Source organism: Carlito syrichta, unplaced genomic scaffold (assembly GCF_000164805.1).
Source record: "Carlito syrichta isolate Samal-C Ts95f unplaced genomic scaffold, Tarsius_syrichta-2.0.1 Scaffold316382, whole genome shotgun sequence".
Lineage (NCBI taxonomy): Eukaryota > Metazoa > Chordata > Mammalia > Primates > Tarsiidae > Carlito > Carlito syrichta.
In genome coordinates this window covers 170,348-192,937 of record NW_007260478.1, presented here as the reverse complement: position 1 = coordinate 192,937, position 22,590 = coordinate 170,348, and the positions used below count along the sequence as shown (strand labels likewise).

Sequence of the window (22,590 nt, the reverse complement as noted above, 5' to 3'; positions counted from 1 at the left end):
GCAGCTGAGAGCACTTTCTCTGGGCTCCACAGCACAGTTTCAGCCTGAGTAACAATACTTACTGTATTTGTTCTATATACTGGGTTTCCACATAAGATTTCATTTGGAAAGGTATCTGCTGATTGGAAAAGGAAACATTTGAAAATGACTGGTATCCAACCCCCTTGTTTTTATAGATGAGAAAACTATGACCCTTGGTCCTCAGTCATGTGGCCAATGCATGACAGAGCCAGAACCAGATCCCAGCTTCCTGACACCAGACTATGGGCTCTTCCCAACACCCTCCTGCCTCTTGAGGTAGAAAGACAACAGAAATTCTCATGGCTGTGTTGCCCAATATATATATTATAGCAGCCTATATATTAAAATGGCACTTGTGATGGACCACACTTCACCAGAGGACATAGTTGGAGAGATAGGTGAGGAATGACTCATGCTAGTTTTTCATCCAGCATGTTCTTAGCCTCCCTCTGGAATAAGTCTGTGGAGATATTGTCATTCTCTGTGGCCTGATCGCTTTCCTGGTTCTCCATTGTTCTCCCTGGCCTCTCATCAAACCATTCAATTAGCTCTTCAGTGGTTGATCTTTGCTGGAGGACAGTTCTTTCAAGGATGATTCTACATAATATCCCTGCCACCAGCCTCCAAAAACGTGTGTTGGGGTCTCCTTCTCACCATATGTGTACACACGGGGCTCCTCATGCTTCCTCTTATCATGGCACTCACTGCTGTAAAATAATAGTCTGCTTACTTTTCCATCTCTTCTCCTAGACTCCAGACTCCTTGAAAGAAGGAACATGGGTCTTAATAATCCCTTTGTACTTAGTACCTAGTATAGTGACTGGTACAGAGAAGTGTTACATAAATGTGGGTTGGATGGATGGATGGATGGATGGATGGATGGATGGATGGATGGATGTTAAGCATGAATCTCTGCCACTGCTACTATTCTCAATGCCCCATAAAATGCCAAATTCATGTCCCTGATGAAGCCCTAGCACATGTTGATTGACACAGAGCAAACTAGAATATCTGAATGAAACATGTCTCCTGTTGCGAACATAGCCCCTTAAATCTTCACTGTCATTTACGTGTTCTCTTCCATGAAGCCTTCTCTAATCTTAATCCCATTTAATACTTAACTTTTCTTCTTATGCCCTGCAACTCCCCCAGCTAGGCTTAACATTGGACATTAGGCAAATTTAAAATCCAAATGTGTTTATCGTGGAGGAATGCTTACTTATTTTCCAAAGATTATAGAAAACATACATTATTGCATCATATACAGTAAGTCATTACTTAATGTCACACATAGGTTCTTGGAAACCATGATTTTAAGTGTAAGGAAATATAACAAAACCAATTTTTTCTCATCATTCTAATGAAGCAACTTTGAACTAAACAACACTATTCAATGACCTGCTGTACACATTTCACTTAAAGTCAGTTTCCAAAAACCTGTCAGTGATGTTAAGTGAAGACTTATTGTATTCTCCATTAGGAAATACAATCAGCTTTCTTCATATCTTCAAAATCTATCCTATCTCCACCACTGGAGTCCATTTCCTTCTTTCTACAATGTTCAGCATTGCTCTCAATTATATTTTCTCTTTCTTCCCCATCTCCAGTAACTTTTCTACAATGCCACTTTTTGTATGTTGCTGACAACATCACTTTTCACAGGCCCCAAATTCCCCAGATCGTTCTGAATCTTTAGATCTAACCTGTAAATCATTACTCTTACTTTCTATGCTATCTGCCCTATCTTTTCTTTTTCCTTCTAATATTGCACATCTAGTGCTTGCCAAAGATCAATAAATAGAGAGAATTGGAAGTTTTTCTATCATGGAATAAGGAAATAGATCTCAGTTTTTGAGGAGACTGCTCAAATGTAAAGGTGGTCCAACATCCCCCTGAATCACAGCTTCAAGGCACCATTCCCAACCAAGCTCCCAAACCCTATCAAGGTTTTCTACCACTTGGCATTGTTTTGTCTATGGAGCCCATGCACTCACAAGGACTTTTTAGAGCTACACATTCCTAACAAGATGAGTCATTTTGCTCATGTGCCTTACCTGGAGATAAACCTATCCTGTACCATACCTGTATGACTGCATCATTATAGTTAGGAAAGAAATTATGTCTTACTTATCTCTGTATCCCCAGCATATATCATTCTGCCTGACACATGGTAGGCATTTAAGAATTATCTTTTGGGTGAAAGAATGAACAAATGAACAAGTATAGATCCCCTCAAGTAAAAACTAAAAACAAGTGAGTATTAGTTTTCTAGTGTTGCTGTAACAAATTACCACAAACTATGTGACTTAAAATCAAATTACCACAAACCACATGGCTTAAAACAGCAGAACTTTATTCTCTTGCAGTTCTGGAGGTGAGAAGTTCGAAAGTCAGTGTCAGCAAAGCCGCAATCCATCTGGAGGCTCTACAGGATAATCTGTTTCATGCTTCTCTCCTAGTTTCTGGAAGCCTCAAGTGTTCTTTGGCTTGGTGCTATGCATCTACACAGTACCTTCTTTACCATGTCTCTTCTTCCCTTCTCTTCTCTTAGAAAGATACCTGTGATTGGATTTGGGACCCACCCTAAACCAGGATGATCTTATCTCAATATCTTTAACTTAATTTCATCTGCAAAGAGGTTTTTTCCAAGAAAGGTCACATTCGTAGGTTCTATCGGGTATATCTTTGCATCATTCAATCATGACAGTAGGATATGGTATAATTGCAATTATTTTTAAAAGTAACATTGTGTGGAGAAGTAAAGAGAAAAAAGCAAAGATGGAAGGGAAGAAGAGAGGCATAAAATGCATCCACAAATTAATTGTAGTTTACTCTGATCTGGATAGTGAGATCAAGAGTGATTTCTATGTTTTGTTTATACTCTTTCAAGATTTCTTAATTTTCTACACCAAAAAATGGATTATATACCAACTTAAAATACATGGAAGAAATTAACCAATTGACACTATGTCAGGAAGTCTAAAGCAAAATGCCCCTGTAATAAAAATTTGCTATGAGGAAAAACTAATGAGAGATAAGTAGTTAATCAACAAAGCTGTTAAAACATTTTTGGTTTGGTACAGATAACATTTGAGCTCTGAATGAAATCAAATGTATTCACTATAATATTTTTATCTCTGTTAGCGTGCAGATTTTAAGATCCTAAGAAGCCTTTACATTTTTAAAGTTAATGTTCTAACAGCTCCAAGACCTTTGTGGTTTAGGTTTAGGTTTGCTTTTTCAAAAGAATTTCTGGCCCTCCTCCCTATAACAACTAAGAAAAAAAAGGGTGCATTAACGTGTCTTTTAAAAAAAGAGAGAGGGCAACACTTTGGGATCCCTCCTGCTGCTGGAAGACATGCTGTCTTCCTAATAAATTCCTATTTTCTCAAAAAAAAAAAAAGAGAGAGAGAGAGAGAGAATGGAGTTTTTAATGTTACATAGAACTTGGTGTATTTTTTACCTCCATCGTCATCTAAGATAAGTGGGTCCTGGTTATAGAAGAGCCTGCTACGTTGGTGATTAGCTGCAATGGGTTTGAGTTCAGAGCTGAGGAAGAATCAAACACTTGGAGTAATAAAGAGGAGATAAATTTGAGGGGCCCCAGACACTGAGAGAGAGGAGACTGGAGCCAATTATACTAAGCACTGAATGGGGGAAAGAGACATGGAAAAAGGCCAGCAGTAGAGGAGAAGAACTTTGGTGAAGAAAAATCTTAAAATGGGATTTCACATTGCTGGCTAAGGGGTATGTGAAATAAACCTCCTCAGTTAACTCCCCCACAAAATCTGCAGTCAACTCTACCTAGCTCTGTAAGGCTTTTATGTAAGGGGGCTCTTTGAAGGAGCTTTAAAAGGAGAAAAAGGGAACAGCTAACATCTGGGTCACATAAACTCTAAAAAGGAATTAGGAGATGCCACTGAAAACTCCATGTGCAGCTTTGAAAGTGTTATAATTTCCTGTTATTTCAAGATGCACCTCATTTAGGGGAATAGTCACCATTTAGAAATTCAACCCTTAAAAAAATTATGTCCATGCAATATAATAATTGATTACAATGGAAAATCGTTTATAAAAACTACAACAATGTCACGGTTCACGTTCAGAAACCGGTTCATTGGCAGAGAGACTCTTCCATCTGCAAAGCCGACAAGCAGAAACTGCCCAAGAAATGATCAATCCAAGACTTAAGAAGTTGAAATTAATTATTGAAGGCAAAAATATTTTTGAAGCACTTTTACTGTGAGTTAGCAGCATAAGTTGAAAATTAATTTTTAAACCACTTTCACTGAGTTCAAAAAGCACTGAAACTACTCTCTTTAACTTGCTTTTGAATTCATTGTTATGGGTGTCATTGTTACTCATTCCCATAAAGAGAGTTTTATTCATGTTGTTTTTTAAAAAATCAAGTTTTTTTTTCTTCCTCAAAATTTCCTTTCAAATCTGCACTTCTCTTCACATAGAACCTAAATAGCTGTCCTCAGGATCCAATGAGACCATCAAAATGTATAAGTAATCTGGGTGGGCTGAAGATAAAAGACTTAGCCAGCTGGTCCTATGCCTTGGTTTAACCACCGAAGTCTGTACTCCAATAACAAACCCACAACAGAGACAAGATAACTCAATAGAGGGTTCATCAGTTTTCCCATATGATCAACACAGCCCCACTCTCCCATCTACAAGACACAAACAGACACACTAGGTGTCAGCTGTGGACACTAAGTTCAATAATCTTTGGTATTTTTGTTGCAGGTGCTCGAGTAGAAAAAGAGTTTACTTAATAAGAATAATAATTCACTCTCATTCAAGACTAGCATTATGGATGAAATCCAGCAGAAGGCAATGCCAGACATAAATCCTTCCTGGGTAAGTTTTTTCAAGAATTCAGTAGCAAATGATAGATCTCTTGACCTGCCAGAATAAAGACGATGAGAATAGTTCCTTCAAGGCTGCCTAGAAAATCTGCTAGCCTCCCTTCTGAATCACTATCAAAATTTACTATCATAAGGCTACAAACCAGAACTAATGTACATACTTCAAATTTGAGTGCTATATAGTTAATAACTGTAATATAAGACATATTCAAATTGTTTCAGACTATGGGTTTTGGGGGATTTACATGTATCACTAATACACTTTTTTAAAGCTGAATGAACATTTGGGTTGTTTTTTTCGTCACCTGTGCTATGACTAAGAAAAGATAAACTTGGATCTTGATGGTGGTGTTCTGACAGTCACCCACCAAGGAAACCCCATATTTATTGGAACTGAAACTTCCCAGGATTCAGGCAAGATACCCAACCTGATCCTGCTCACACATTAATCCTGGACACGCTGATGAAGATTGTTGTCATCAGCCTGAGTAATAATGCTTCAAGTTCTAATTACATAATTAGAAAATAATGGATTAATATCACCATCCTAGGTGAGTTTATAAATAAGTCACAAAAACCCAGTCTTGTAGAAAAGAGTGACCCTATCAATTTAGGAAGATCAAGAAATTATATTTTAAAATTGAAAATATATTAAAACAATAAACAATACGTAAATGGTTATGTGACTTGTGAGACATTAATTCAATGAAATGTTATGCAGCCCTAAAAAATTATGTGTATAGTAAAGGTATTTCAGGTCTATTGTAAGGAGTAAAAAAAAAATTATGTGTATAAAGACATGGGAAATGGTAATGATATGATGTGAAGTAAAAGCAAAAGGATAAAAATATACATTCATGATTGTAAGACATTCTCAGCATGAAAAAAAGAAAGGAAATACAAGAAAATAGTAACAATAATTACTTTTGGCCAGGCTCGGTGGCTCAGCCTGTAATCCCAGTGCTTTGGGAATTGCCTGTGCCTGCAGTGATTTGCCTGAGCCTGCAGGTTCGAGACCCGCCTGGGCAACTTGGTGAGATCTCATCTCTACAATAAATCAAAAAATTAGCCAGGCGTGGTAGCGCGTGCCTGTAGTTCCAGCTACTTGGAAGGCCGAGGTGGAAGGATGGCCAGAGCCCAGCAGGTCGAGGCTGCAGTGGCCAGAAGCATGCCACTGCACTCCAGTCTGGGTGACAGAGTGAGACTCTAACTCAAAAAAAAAAAGAAAAAACCAATAATTACTTTTGAATAGTGAGAAATGAATGTTATTTTCTTCCTTATACTTTTTTTTCCAAACTTCTCTTAGTGAATCTAAGCTGCTTTTACAATGGAAAAAGTATATATACTAAAGAGAAATTGAGAAGAAATTTTAAATCCTAATATCAAGTGGGTGTCATCACTTAATCAAACTGGAAACGCAATTAAACAAAAAGAAAAGTTGTTCTCATTGAGATAGTATATTTATGTGAATAACTATGTAGCATCTAGGAATACCAGACTTGAATAGTGCAGAGACAATATTCTGCAGTAGTTAAAAATATATATCCTACCTCTCCCCCATAATATGTGCAATTTCCAAAAGAAAAATGAATGAATAAAATTGAAGAGAACAGGTCTGTGAGAGCTTGGGAGATTTAAGCAAAGTTTACCAATGCTCAGGAAAGCATAAGGTAGAATGTGTTACACAAAAAGTTGATAGTCAAGTGTAATCTGAAATCTAGAAGTGTCAGGGAAACATCCAGATTAAAGGGTAATTGCACTGGAATATCCTATCTCTAATGCAAAACGTTACATTCAGAAGATGTTAGGAAAGTAAACACATTAAGAAAAAGTGATATAGACTCTTTGTTAATAGCAACACAAATCATGGATCCTGGCAGCCTGGAAGAGTAAGCAGAGAATCCTAAGCTGAATATCAGGAGTCAGGCTTTTAGCACAGAGTTCATCTTCTCTGATCAGTTATCTCACCTGTAACTGAAGCTATGATACACAGTTGTGTTGTCCAACAGAAATAGCCTGTCAGTCACAATATGTTCTTTTGTAAATTTCCTAGTATTACATTCAAAAATATGAAATTTTAAATTTACTAGTACTACATTCAAAAAATAATTTTAATATAAACTGAGTTTTAATAATATATTTTATTTAATTCAATGTATTTAAAAGTTATAATTTCAAAATGGAATCAATATAAAACAAATTATTAATGAGGTAGCTTACATTCTTTTTTGGTACTAAGTCTCTGAAATCTTGCAAGTACTTTTTACTTACAGCACATCTCAATCTTGACCAGCACATTTCAAGTACACAGGAACCATATATGGCTAGTGGCTACATAACTGAGTGGCAGAAAATTCCACATTCCTTTCCATGTCTGAAATTTATGACTAGAAATGTTGATGGAATAGGACAACAAAAATTGAAAATTGCATGAATATGTGAAGGTCTGCAAATGATTCGGCACCAAGGAAAACACATGTAATGGGGAAATAAATAAAAGATGAAAAGTTTAAAAATTAAAATTTGAATTTCTGAGGGAAATAAAAGCATAGCAAAGTAATTATTAATTGGCCAAGTGTTTGACTAAAAATGTGAACCCTACTACAAAAAAATGTAAATTGCATTACAGCATTGTCCTTTATAAGGATATGTATTATGTGAAAAACTATGCTTACCATTTTAGAATAAACAGAATTCCTTTTCTTGAGTGTTTTTTAAAATTATAATGATATAAACATAGAGTGATAGACCTGGGTAAAGCGATGGCTTCCATTAGAGGTTCTTAACCCTGTCTGCATATTTGACTTATGTTGGAAACCTTAAAAACCCCAAGATGTCACCTCCAAGACCCTCATCTAATTGCTCTGAGATATGGATAGGACATTGGCATTTTTTTAACTATCCCAAGTGATTCTAATATAACACCCAGGTTGAAGAGCATGGGATTATGTGACTCTGCAGGGTCCCTCTCACTTGCCTCTCACCTGCCCAGTTGCTTCCATGGCCACCAAAGATTGTTAGCACAACTTGAGGAAAAGTCTTCTTTTAGAAACATTTGAGTATCTATTGGCATTCACAGATTTAGTCAGCAAACAATATTTAGTAACCTAGTGATGAGAATGAATACTTCCTACATAGCAGTCATGTTAATTTCTACAATACGGAATCTTGCCACCCCTATTTAATTTTACAACAAAAACATCAAAAGATTTTACCAAAGGCTAATATAACGCCCTTTTTCCCAGCATTTTCACATATTACAACAATTTTCAGATGTAGATTTGTCCTAATATGAAAGGAATGGAGTAAGAAAACAAAACATGAAACTGAAAAGGAAGGTTAGAAGGAAAGTATTTCACTTCCATAATTATCTTGTGGCTTGGGTTTACAAGGTTCAGCATTACAGCTTACATGATGCTAAAAATGCTCCAAGCACTGAGAGTGTGGCTATATGTGTATTCACATATGTATATTACATATAGTAAACTACATATATATTATATAATGATGTTTCTATTTATATACATTGTATACAAAGCCCTTCAAACACAAAATGACTAAGGAAGACATAATCAGGCCACAAAGTCCACACTTACACATTGCATCATGAGTGGGCAGAAAAACTCTAACGTAGGCTCTTATTTGCCTTGGAATACTGGACTAGTCATCCTTTTCTGGGGCTTGATGGGAGCTCTGTTTAAAAATGGGAGCACTATTATCCACACCTTGGGATTTTATGAGCATTAAACAGGAGAGCACTGGGGCCCATAATGGTTGTTGCTCAATAAATACATATTGAATCTGAACATTGTCACCTACCTTCCTTGCTCAATAAATGTGTTGAATCTGAACATAGCCACCTACCTTCCTTGCTTCTGAGCACAAGAGAAGGAACACCAGAAGCCCAGAGGAAAAATGATTGCCCAAACTAACACAGTGATCACTTACCAGGTCCTGACTGGTACTTTCATTTCACCACCTTCCTCTCAGGGATTTTCTCCCCAAAGCTGGCTCTACCTTGCCTCTTTCCAGGACAAGCCAATGGCTCCTGTCCTAGCATGAAGACCCTAAGCTCAAGACTTTTTGCCAGAACGACACAAAGAAAGACACAAGCACGTGGCAGTACCCAACCCAAGGTGACACCCACCTCTCAGCAACACCTGGACTCCCAGGGCACCTGGTCCCCTCTAGCCTTTTTATTTGATACCTGAATCCTGACCCACAGATGCCAAAGATAGAACCAAAACAGCTGTGGACTTCATTATGTGTTAACTGTTGACTTACATCTGCTTCCCTAGAATCAGATCCTGAAATGAGGGTTCACGAGCAAGTGATTCATAAGAATGTACTTCCGGAAGAAACTGGTAAGGTAGATGAGGAGTAACAAAGGAAAAGGAAAGAAGTCAAGCAAGAGCCTGATTGCAGGCAAGTTCTGTTCTCAGCCTGAACTCAAAGGGCGCTCAGGAATGTAAATTACACCTCATAGTTTGTCCAACCTGTGGCAGGGGAGCTGTGCTTCTATACTGCTGCAAGAACTGGTCATTGGTTCCAACATCCCAAGGGCAATACTCTGAAGAAGCGGTAGGTGCAACCTCTTAAAAGTAACACACACATGTGCTTGCGGGTGAACACAGGAAGACAATAGAGACCTGGGAAGAACCCTAATAGCATCCTCTACAACTACCAGCCAAAAGAACTTGAAGCTCCCTGTGCTATCTTAGATCTGAACTTATTTTATTCCCCAACAGTTCAAGATCCAAAAAGTAAACAGTTAGTCTCCATAGCCTCAGCACATTCTGCAGAAACTACTCTCCCAGGCACTGGGATTGGCTAGTGATGGGATTTAGCAAAATGTCACAGAACAAGCTCCTCTGGTGGATTGTCCTCTCAGCAAGATACTTGTTATACATCAATTTGAAAATTCAACACACTGTAGCAGACTCAAGGAACACAAGACTCATGCCCTAGAGGAGCTCACAATTGTGGGTAGTCTCTCAAATGAAAATTTTTGCCAGATATTTCACTGAATCCTAAATAATACCCCATTATCAATGATATATGCTTGTCCCTTCAACTTTGCAACATTGACAACAATACTTTTTAAGACATCATGCAATATTGAGTTACAAAGAGATGCTATCTCATAAGGAATTCACAAAAAGCTAAATGTAACCACAATAAAGTAACACAAACACAACTTCTAATAATAATAATGATAGTCACCATATGTGGGAGATATAGTCATGGAATTTCTGAATATCTAAGTTACTGGATTAATTCCACGACCTCCAATAGAAGCCCCAATGTCTACCATTATCCAAGTATCATCACAAAATTCAACTGGTAATTCGAGAGACACTAAAAGATATTCTAGGACTATTAATTCAAACTCATTGCACAGCTATTTGTTTGCAACACACTTTATTGAGATAAAATGAGTAATGAGATTGATTATCACATGTACCTTGGGGAATTTGTCATATTATAGTAATGTCAGATCTAACACCCAGTCAGAACTTCAAGACCTGAAAAAGCCAAGATATGCAACAGTACTGCTCAAGGCAACACATCACATTAACGCACAGTCATCACCTCTTAAAGGAATAATAAAGCTATGTAAAGAAGCTAACAAACCTGCACGATGACCACTTAGGTACCTAACCCTGAATTGTACCCCACATCTTTAAAATGAAAAATAAGTTAAATTAAATTAAAGGAAAAAAAAAGAAGCAAACAACACACCAGATGCTGAGCCAGTTCATTTCACTTCCTCAGCAACTCTGTCCATGGGAGAGACCCTATTATTTTACAGATGAGGAATCTGATGCTCACAGAGATTAAATAATACTTGTCCGAGACTGCAGACTTATTCAGGGTAGGATGAAACTCATACTTAAGTCTTTCTGAGTGAAAAATACATGTTTTTAACATCACACTATGGGGGCAACAATTCAAAACCTGCTAACCTGGAAATGAGCCACAAGGTTCCAGGTATCTTTATGGCTTGTCTATGTCACACCAGGATCACATATTCCAAGGTTCTGTCTCTACAACTATGATTTTAGATTAAAATCATTTTCCTTCATTGTACATTAAGTGCCTTTTTCCAAAACAAGGCAATAAAGAAAAACGACAGGCATTCATTATACTGTTAATAATTAGTCAACATTTTAGTTATAGAAAAAGATTACTTCAAGCCACCAATTGTCAATCCCTCTTTTTAGGTACCAGAAATTTTAATAACCCAAACAATGCATTTCTTACTTGCTGTTGATGAGCACTTCAGACTGCCGATTATTCACTTGATTATCACTCTTATGGCGAAACTGAAAAATCAAAGTGTTTGTGTGAAAACATATTAACTCATATTTTTATTAGCCCAAATAAGAACCTTTAAACTCATCTGTCTGGATAATATTGTCATTAATCTAAGATGATACTGTTTAGGCTTACCTTGAACACAGCTCTGCACGTTCTAAATCTAAATCAAGGCCCTTCTCACTAAACCTCATTCTGGATATCACCAATGAAATAAGTCTAGCCACATGCTCTTCCAATCCCTACACATGTTTATTGTTTCTCAGAAGACAAAATGCTCTTTACTCTACCGCATAGTCCCAGAGAAAAACATATATTAATTTTGATGTCTTCAACAAGGAATGGAGGCTTCCATTTTTCTCACATATGTGCTCAATACTTTATTAGAACACCATTCATTGTTTTATAGCTTTCTTTGAAGTCAAGAAATTACTTGTAACAACACGAATTTTTAGTCTCCAGAAATTCTAATTGTTAACAGTAATCTTATGAAATACTGAGCATTTAAAATGAAACTCAGAATGCAATACTGAACCACATTTGGTGTAGATTTGTTTTATGCCCAAGTGATTGTATTTCCTATTGTATACTCCAGTAATGTAAATCTTACATTGCTTGCAAGAAACCAAATATTATGAACTCTCTAATAGACTCATAAATTAGCAACCATTCAGGTAAGTCTTTCCACATGAACTGTCAAGATCAGATAGTAATGTGCTAAAACAGAGGCAAGGGCAATATAGAGACAAGGGTAATATAGAAACAATAGTACAAACAATAATGCCAATAGTAATAGACTATGATAGAAACAAAGTTGAATAAGTTAATGACTATTACCAGTAAAAAATAAGAAAACAAAGCAAGTTGTATTTGTTAACATGAAAATGATTTATAATATTGGTAGAGAAGTAAATTAAGTCAGCCCACCCAATGACATTCAAACTTCGTTCTAGAACAATAGAACAGCACTATCATTTTATCTGAGTGTATGATTTGGTAGGGTTGCTGAATATTCTGTGTTTGCTCCTCCATATCTACACCCTATTCCTCTCGACTCCGCCCTGTGCCATGAAAACCTAGCCTCTATATTCCTTGCCCTCTGACTTCTGGTTGGGTTTAGCCAACAGGTAGAAGATCAGAGGACCAGAAGAGAGTGAAATGAAGGAAATTATTCCCTGGCTTTCTTCTAGCTGGGTTGACAATGGTAGCTTCCCTACAGATAGCCCTGCAAACAGACCTCAACTCTGTCTCCAGGTCTGGTCTGGTCAACTCTGTCTCCAGGTCTGGTCATTGCTTCTCTCCTTTGCCTTTTCAGGCCTAGTAGTATTGCTGCATGTTGCTACAACCGGTGCTTTTCCTTGCCCACACCCTCTGTAAATGGTTCCTTCATTATTCAGTTCTTGAATCCTTCCCATTTCAGTGCAAAATCTGTTTCCTGACTGATGAAAATATCCAATTACTGAACTGACACATATCAACACAAAAATGAAAGCACATTCAAACATTAAGTGCAGTAGCATCAAAAGGAGACTTTGGGTTTAGTTCTAGCTGTATATAACCTGAAAATAGTTCTCTAAATTGGCTAGCTGGACATCAGAGAAAAAGACTAATCAACTCATTCCCCTTCTGGGCCTCAAGATGGGGCCTCTCCCATATCTCCTCAGGCTTTACCAATGGGTCTTGGTATTGGAGCAGGATTAGAAATAGCAGGCTTATGCCCAGGCTGACTCTTACCAACAATTTCTATTCCAGAAATATTAAGTCTTAGAGGGGAACTGCCACCAGGCAAGAAAGGAGCAAAGGACTAGCATTCATTGTACACCCACTGTGAGCGAGGTTCTATGCTTTTCTCGTATCATCTCATTCTGTCTTCCCAACAGTGCTGATATTATTGGTCACATTATACAAAAAAAGAAAGATTCAGAGAAGTGGTTTGCTTCAGATCACGCTACTAGTACATGGTAGAGTAAGGTGTCTTTCTCCAAAGCCCATGTTTTCTACTCTACCATTTTACTCTTCTATGAAGTGTGACTATAATGAACAAGACCTTTAACACCAATATATGTGAACTCATGCATCTAAACAAGTACTATTTCCCTGAAAGATCAGATAACATGAAAAAGCCACACATTTGCTCCAAAATGTCACTGCTGAAATCCTTGTTGAAATTTCCTCTCTTAGAATTACCTTTGGAGTTCATAGCACATTATTTGGAATATCCTCTATCCTTTGAGAATGGAGCTCTATATCCTTTGAAAAGACACGAAGAGATATCTTACATTTTAAAAAATATGTAAAAACACTCTAGGCGAGTGCCTGTAGTTACAGCTACTTGTAAGACAGAGGCAGAAGGATTGCCTGAGCCGAGCAGGTTGAGGCTGCAGTGGCCGAGAGCGTGCTACCACATTCCAGCCTGGGCAACAGAGTGAGACTCTTCCTCACAAAAACAAAAAACGAAAACACTCTAGAATGCATGTCTGATTAATAAGGTTCTTGATTAGGCTGAGAAATGGCATTTGTTTCCAAAGCTGGGAAGTCATGAGACTGGCTTTTTCCTCTACCTTGTATACTGACCATGAAGACAATTATATAAGAAGAGTTCCCAAAGTATCTCAAATAATGACAACCTCACAGGATTTGGTAGATTCCAGGGACATCACAAGCTTACCACTTTAATGTGATGTTATTCATCAGTGTGGATGGATCCCATGTGTTTATTAAAAATTTAGCCTCAAAGGTTGCCGTCATAACATGTACCATGAAATAGGTTAGGTACTTTGTTAAAAATGAAGAGAGTTATAGCCCATGTATCTTACAGAAATATGGCATATGAAAACAAATACATTATGTATATGTGTATGTGTACAATTGTAAAATCACATCAAGTTGTTGATTTATCAAAACATATTTGTAAGACGACTATGAGGAAAACATCACATAAACCAAACTGTTAAGTATAAATCTTCTCATCTCTCTTTCCCATACTCAACAACTCTTAGCAAGGCTGGATTCCCACTTTCTCCATGAAGACTTCCCTAATTCTCTTTCACATATCCCACCTCCACTACCAACCTACCAACTGAAGGGCATCTTCCTCCCTCAAAGAACCAAGGCACTTTGGGTTTTTTGTATTATGACTTTTATAACTTTTATTATATTACCCATAAAATTTATAATATTTTTATCTCATATTATTGTTACTCCTGTACATGTCTCATCTCTTCCTATTGGACTGCAAGCTTTTTAAAACTTCAGTTTCTTTGTCTTTTTCATTTTTGCATCCTCCATAGGTCTTAGCACAGAGGGATGTGGTGAATAAGTGCCAGTGCTCTGAATCCAGATTGCCCCAGATAGACTATAATAAGTTAAACACTAGAACAATCATGAAAAAAAGTCAATTAAGTCAATAATAAAGATAAAATGGAATCACAAAAAAAATAATCTAAAAGTAGCCAGAAAAATAGAACAGAGAACCACTGGAACATATTGAAAGCAATAGCAAGATGATCAGTTTAAATCTAATCCTAATGATAATCACATTAAACATAAAGAGGTTAAATACTCCAATTAAAAGGCAGAGATTTTCAGAGTGTATTAAAAATTATTACCCAATTATATATGCTATCTACAAGAAATCCATTTTAAAAACACATATAAGTTAAAATTGGACAATAGAAAATACAAGTATGAGCTTTGAGGAGAAGCCTGGGCTAGGAATATAAACATGTAAGTCATTGGAGTATAGATACTTATTGAGGTTGGTCACATGCAGTAACCCAGAATGGAAATATAATTTATCTAGATTTAGAATGCTTGATTTTCCCAAGACTATATTTTAAATCTTGTCATGGGAATGACTCCTCTGGGTTATAAAGACTTAAAAACTCCTCATTTACTTAGATTAGTTTCCTGACTTTTGAAGCTACAGTTGACCATTGAATAACACAGGTTTGAACTGCATGGATCTATTTATAAGCAGATTTTTTTTTTTCAATCAAAATTACACTGAGGCTGGGTTCGGGCCTGTAATCCCAGCACTTTGAGAGGTCGAGACAAGTGGATTGCCTGAGCCCTCGGGTTCAAAACCAGCCTGGGCAACCTGGTGAGACCTCGTCTCTACAATAAAATAAAAAATAGCCGGGCATGGTAGCACACTCCTGTAGTTCCAGTTACTTGGAAGGCTGAAGCAGAAGGATCATCTGTGTCCAGCAGGTCAACACTGGGGTGGCTGTGAGCATGCCACTGCACTCCAGCCTGGGCAATGGAATGAGACTCCAACTGAAAAAAAAAAATCTATTCTCCTTAGAATTTTCTTAATAATATTTTCTTTTTTCTAGCTCACTTAATTTTTAAAATACAGCATGTAATACTTACAAAATATGTGTTAATCAATGGTTGATGTTATTAATAAGGCTTCTGGTCAAATGTGACTACTAGCAGTTACGTTTTGGGGGAGTCAAAGTTATACATGGATTTTTGACTGTGCAGGCTGTTGGTGTCTCTAACCCCCACATGGCTCAAGGGTCAACTGTATTTGATTCTGTAACTCCTGGCATAATAAGCAGAATATGTGAGAGTATCTAATATTTACCAATTCCCAAAACATAGGCAAAGACGTATGATAAAGTTAAATAACACTAGGTGAATGCAGGTTGTGTTTTAATTCTGCTCTTCCACAAATTGATTGTATGATCATTAACAAATTGCTAGGTCTTTATGGGCTTCCCTCAGCTATGAAATGAGGAGAGAATCTACTTATTGAAGGCCTCTTGCTTTTAAACAGACCTTGGTTCTGTGATACCTGTATTAATCAAACAGACAAAAAAAAATTTTATATGATATTGACCAAAAGAATTTCATTTAAAATTTCAAATGGATCTCTATTTTCTATTCTGAGAAGCCACAGCTGAAATTGAGACTTTGGCCAGGCTTGGTGGCTCAACCTGTTATCCCAGCACTTTGGGAGGCCGAGGCGAGTAGATTGCCTGAACCCAAGGGTTCAAGACCATCCCGGGCAACTTAGTGAGACCTCATCTCTACAATCAATCAAAAATTAGCTGGGCATGGTAGCATGCATCTATAGTACCAGTTACTTGGAAGGCTGAGGCAGAAGGACCGCCAGAGCCCAGCAGGTCAACACTGGGGTGGCCGTGAGCGTGCCACTGCACTCCAGCCTGGACGACAGAGTGAGACTTCAACTCAAAAAAAAAAAAAGGAAAAGGAAAAGAAATTGAAACTGCAAGAATGCTCAAGTGCAAATACTCACATAATCATCTGTGGCATCTTTGACTGCTGTCATGGTTATCACCAGGACCAAAGGCACAATGGTGGTAAACCAGGTCAAGGAGGAGATTTCTGGAATTAGCTGAAATAAACATTTGAAATAGTTTAGAGCTTTTAAAGTCAGGAACTATATCTCCCAAATTTTGTCACTTAATTTTATAAGACTTGGCAAAAATTAATGGGGTTATATTCAATTATTTGTACAAATGTAGAATGGCTTTCAGTAATTTAAGTGTTTACATTTGGTTATAAGACACATAGAACTGAAGTATCATTGAACTGGTTTTCAAACTACATGACCAAAAAATGAAGTTTTTATAGCAATCTGAGAAGTAAGCTTCTTAAAATCTTTCACAGATAATGACCCTTCCCAGTATGTTAGATGACACCTGTCTTTCTTAGCTTCTAGTCTCACCTTTTGACAATTTCACCAACTTCTCTTTTCACCAGTTCCCAAAGAGAGATTTGAGAATCTACTTTGCACCAGACTCCACTCCAGGTACTTTCCATTTAGTATAACATTTGAACCTCAGAAAATGTCATTGTGCTAGGTTCTGTATTGGAATTATTTTGCACAATCACACAGGGTTTATATTCCATGTAAATAGCACTCCCAGTACACAACCAGAATGCTACATTATGAACGGTGACCAAGAGGCAAGAAATGCTATAGACCTGGGTATCATATTCCCATTTTATAAATGAAGTATCTGGGAGGTCAAAAAGCTAAACTCCAAGAATACACACGGCTAAAATTTAACCTAGGTCTCTTTGACTCCAAAGTCTATATTCCCTTGTTCCCACACCGCCAAAGCCACCCGCCTGATAGAGACACAGTGACAGTGGACATGATTCCTTTAGATACATGGTTTTCAAATAAGATTTATTTTGGAGCTGCTTCAGGCAGGGAAGGGTGGGGTGGAAACAGCCAGTGGATGAAGATCAGATCCTACCAAAACAACTCTAACCTAAATCAATTTTATATAATAACTTTCACATATGATTTTTTAATTTTAGCTCCAAAGCATCTGATGTAGCAGCAGAAACACTGAGCTGGGTGGTAGAGAAGCTGGATTCTGGTCCTAGCTCATCAGTAACTTATGATCAAAGCTTTATGCATCACCTAAACTTACTGGGTCTAATTTCTTCAACAATAAGAAAAAGGAGGTTGGACTAAATCAGTCCGAATTTCTCTCCCAGATATAAAATTATATGACTAAGAGCCTTTGGTCATAAATTAAAAAGTCATTAGAGAAATGAATTCAAAATTCTGAAAGAGTGTGAGGGTTACTTGAAAAAACTAAAAGCAATGTTATGGTGGGGGTAGGAGAGAGAAAGAAATCTCGGATTCTATACTTTCTTTGATAAATAGTAAGGTGTTCACTCATTTTTGTTTTTGTTTTTCCTTATCAGCAACCAATTCTTCTCAAATGTACTCCTAATTTTTAGTGAACTATGATATCCCCTCTACTTTCAGTCCATGTAGTTTTGGTGAGCATATTCCAATTACTATGTCAAATTCTTGAGCCACTCTGCTAGGTTTAGGAATGATGATATAGCTGATATAGCTCAAATCAGAGCTAATCCCAAAAATGTTGCTGAAGCAAGAAAAAGTAATTAATTCATATTCGTATTCTCTCTCTCTCTCTCTCTCTCTCTCTCTTCCTCTCTCTCTCTCTCTCCCCCTCCCTCCCTCCTTCCCTCTCTCTCTCTCTCTCTCCCTCCCTCCCTCCTTCCCTCTCTCTCTCTCTCTCCCCTTTCCTTATCCCTCTTCCTCTCCCTCTCTCTACAGTTGAATTGAATCTAAGCAGTTGTCAGGTCCACCAGGTAGAGAGGGCCAACCTAAGAATGAGGCCCAGATGTTAGAAAACAGAGAAAGAGAAGCCACATCCTGATGAAATTGTTGTGCCCATTAATCCAGTCATATTTGAAATAAGCTATAACCGTGAATATATTCATCTTGTATTTAAACTAATTTAGAGTTCTACCACTTACAACTAAAAGATTCTTAATACAAATGGATATTCAATTAGAGAAAAAAACAGTACTCAAAGTGATTAATCTAATCCATCTTCTTACCTCCCAGCACATTCTGAACCTACCAAATTTGGTCTGGATAAACTACCCTAAAATAAATGCTAGGTAAATAACTGGCTAACATGAATAGTTTAAATGCATGTATAGTTTATATGTGTCTTCCTTGATTTATGCCTTTTTTCTTTCTAAATTTTAAACACAAATTTTAGTCAGAATGAGAAAAAAAAAAGGTTATTAACTACCAATTAACCACTCAAAACTGTAAAAATAGTCACCCTACAGTGAAACAACATATAGCATCACAATTTATTTTAGATATACAGAAAATGTGTCATTGTTCCTCAATGAAAATAAAACTTGCCAAATTAAGCTCCATAACCTACTCAGTCTTAGTCAGCTAAAACTCTGTCTCAACTCTGGCAATCCCCACACTGTCGACATAAGAGAGAGATAAAGAAAGGAGGGAGGTTATGAACAGTAATTATTAGGCTCTGGTTTGGTTCAAATAAAGTGCAAGGCTGCATTTTAAAATGACCTCAGTGTTTAAAATGATGAATGTACTAGTTTTTACCCTTTCCTAGCCCTCCCACTTTTGTGAAGAGAAATAGCAACAATAACATTAAAAATCTGATAAAGATGGTTTCACCTCATCGTGAACATTTAGCTAAGTAAGTTAACGTACTTTTTCAAATTATATTAATAGTTTTAGCAAAAAGATAATGAAGAAATACAACTAAACACTACCTGTAAAATCAGAAGGAAAAGGAAATAGGCATTTGCCACTCTTTGGAACTGTTCAAATAAATTAATTGGCAAGAAGGTGAGAATGTTGTACTTCGATGTGTGGATACGATTGTCCTGAAAAAGAAATAGAATTGCGTTAGTTTAGGGCAAAGCATTCCTCCTTATCAGAAATAACTCCAAAACTTACAAGGCTGAGCATGAGTTGTGCCAGAGGAGGAAAGACAAACCAGTTATCTAGGAAATTTAAGCTCTAGATGGCCCAAGGCCTTCATTTTTTCCCAAGATGACAAGCTTCTTATATTAGGTGAAATTACTGGTCCATGACATTAAATCACCCATAACTACAAAAACAAAACTGTATCAAGTACAAATGTCCACATCTGAGATTTTGGACTCTTATGCATTCATTCATTTGGCAGATATTGCTTGAGTACCTACTGTATGCGGGCACTGAGTTCATGCTGGGGCCCATGGAGCTGGAATAAACTTCAGAGATCACCTGGTCTACCTTCCCAAAGCATGATCCCTTTACATACCTCTGACAAGGGATTCCTATCTATCTTAGAAGGTGTCTTGTGATGGGAAACTGACTGCCTCACAAGACAGCCTGTCCTCATTTCAGAATAGGAATTACTGGAAAGTTCCTTATTATGAGAAACTCAAACCTGCTTCCCTTTAACTTCCATATGCCAAGTTCCAACCCTGGGGTCACCTAGACTGAGTCTAAAGTCTTTCCACATTGATAACCGTTGAATATTTGAGGACCACTCATAAGACTCCCCTAAATTTCCTCTCCTCTCTTCTAGACCTTCCCAAACCTCTCAGTCATTCGCCATGATTTATTTTGTAGACATTTCTCCCTGGTCAGCCTCTTCTGTGTTCACCCCTACTTTTCTGCATCTCTCTTAAAACATGATGCCTGGAACCAAACACTATTACAGAACTGGCTCAACCAGTTCATGCACAGTAGGGATTCTGATGTTCTGTGTCCTGAACTATTGTATTGGCATGACAAAGATTCATTAGCATTTGGCAATTATCTCTCACCATGTCCTCATATTAATTTTTGATCAGCTAAAATCCCTATATCATTTCTACATAAATCACTATGAAATCAGATTTCCTTTACTGATTTGCAGTTGATTTTTAAATAATTAATATATAAGATCTTTCATATATTCCAATTATACCAACTTGATTAAAAAACCAATTTTTTTAAATCTCGAGTTTGCCATCTAAAGTATTAAATATTTCTCCTAGCTTTGTGTCATCAGAAAATTTCAAACACATGCCTTGTATATATTCTTCCAAAGCTGGGGACAAATACATTAAAGAGGACAGGGCTAAGGACCAAAAACAATTTAATTAAAACAATAAAGATGTGGCAAACTACTAGAGACCTCTCTACAAATTCATGCTAACACATTTTTTAAGATATTATGTGAAACGCATTAAGTATGTTTTGTTTTGTTTTGTTTTAGTCTCTGGTCTCACTCTGTCGCCCAGGTTAGAGTGCAATGGCACAATCATGACTCACCACAGCCTAGACCTGCACACCACCGCACCCGGCTAATTTTTTTTTCTTTTTTTTAAAGAACGTCTTGCTATGTTGCCTAGGCTGGTCTCAAACTCCCAGGCTCAAGTGATCCTTCCACCTCAGCCTCCCAAAGTGCGGAGAATATAGGCATGAGCTACTGCACCTGGCCCCTTAAATATATTTTATTTAACTATTTGTAAATCCATTTAACTATACTCTCTGAGGCTTAACTCTATCTTATCCACAAAAATAATATAAGAAAATTGGAATTTGTCAAAAACCTCCTTGCACTGAATAAAGGACTTTGGCAAAGTCTCAGAGTACAAAGTAAACATACAAAAAACAGTCACATTCTTAAAAAAAAAGAAAGAAAGAAAGTTTGGGTGGCAGATCTTGATGAAATTCAGAATCAACATGCCCAGAATAATATTTTTAAGATAAGATTAGTTTAATATGTCTTGTTTTAAGTGAACCTACTAGTAATCACGTCTAGTAATCACTGTTACCTGTTTCAAAAAAAAACGCAGTCATCTGTTAAATGACTTTTTAACATTTATCAGAAGTCAAGGTGTCCAGTTCTGTGCTGCAAGTTGCGGGAGAGTAACAAGAGGTGTCAAGAGAAGAGTTTCCAGCCTAGTCAAAGCACAGTAATGTGCTGAAAACTGTACTGTAAGCTGATGATGACTATGTTGGATTTGGGTTAACTACTCAAAGGAAGGAAGGAAGGTTGAGTGTACTGTCAATCACATGCTTTCTAAAAATTAAAAGTAAAATAAAATAACGCTTGGAGAAAAATAATAAGGAAGATTAAAGCTAAGGAGAAAAAACAGTTAAAAGATCCCAATTCCTAGTTCTGCATTATATTTTCCTTCTAAGTTAAAACTAAAATAGAGGTTAAGCTGGCATCTTGCTAAAAGGACAGATACCAAATCTGTAACAGTCAAAAACCATGGCAGGAATTATAAACTCTCTTACAAAATTGAATTCCATGTAGGTGAAGCACCAATTTTGTGGTATAAAGTGATAATGCCAAACAGAAACTATGACGATTTTCTACTATTTTCTAAGTTTGACATATAGCTATGATTGTGTTTTCTTCTACTGGCTGTTATAACTTAGTCACAGATTATACAAACCCTCACTGCTTTGCCTGGGAACAAGGAGCAAGGGCTCCCCCTCCTGGAGAATCCCTGGACACATCCACCTTTGTTTTTCAACCAAAGTAAAATGTTTTCATTTCTACTGCTCTGTCCAAGAATATGAATACTGTATTGGTGAAACCTTAAATCAGGCACATTAACATTTAGTCATTTCATTGATTCTGCCTAGGGGATTACTTTCAAATTTTAGTACAACTCATTCCATAATATGGCACAGAAGATCTTCACCACTATCCTCTCTGTACTTTTCCACCATGGACTACTAGAAATATCTCAGTACAGAAGAAAAGGCAGAGCAAGAAGAGGAAGAAGGAATGAAGAATCCATACAGCATCTCTGGTGCTGATAGAAGCCATGGTTCTAGTTTGTTAGCCAGGTGGGCTGGTTAATTGATGAGGAAGGCTTAATTAAGCACACAGTCACAGGTGATGCCAGACCAGGGCAGGCCTCCCACATGGTGGAAAACAGCCTGCCCCTGGAGGAACTTAAGGAACCCCTTCCAAGAGGGAGAAAGGCAAAGTTGAACTGAGACCCATTACTCCTCCAAGATTGACCCATCCGGTAAATGCGTCTCCCAAGTAGCAGAGTGAGTACGGGGGTTAGGATGAGGACAAAG

General features: G+C 37.3%; 1 protein-coding gene across 1 annotated transcript in view; it reads right to left on the bottom strand.

Moving 5' to 3' along the window:
* The window catches only part of LOC103276806 (probable phospholipid-transporting ATPase IM), a 147,607-nt gene that overhangs the window by 26,280 nt on the left and 98,737 nt on the right, over positions 1-22,590 (bottom strand). The window contains exons 3-5 of the mRNA XM_021707095.1: positions 19,278-19,391; positions 16,480-16,578; positions 11,160-11,221 (exon numbers count right to left, since the gene is read on the bottom strand). Coding sequence (XP_021562770.1) covers positions 11,160-11,221; positions 16,480-16,578; positions 19,278-19,391 — 275 coding nt within the window. The remainder of the gene's footprint in view (positions 1-11,159; positions 11,222-16,479; positions 16,579-19,277; positions 19,392-22,590) is intronic.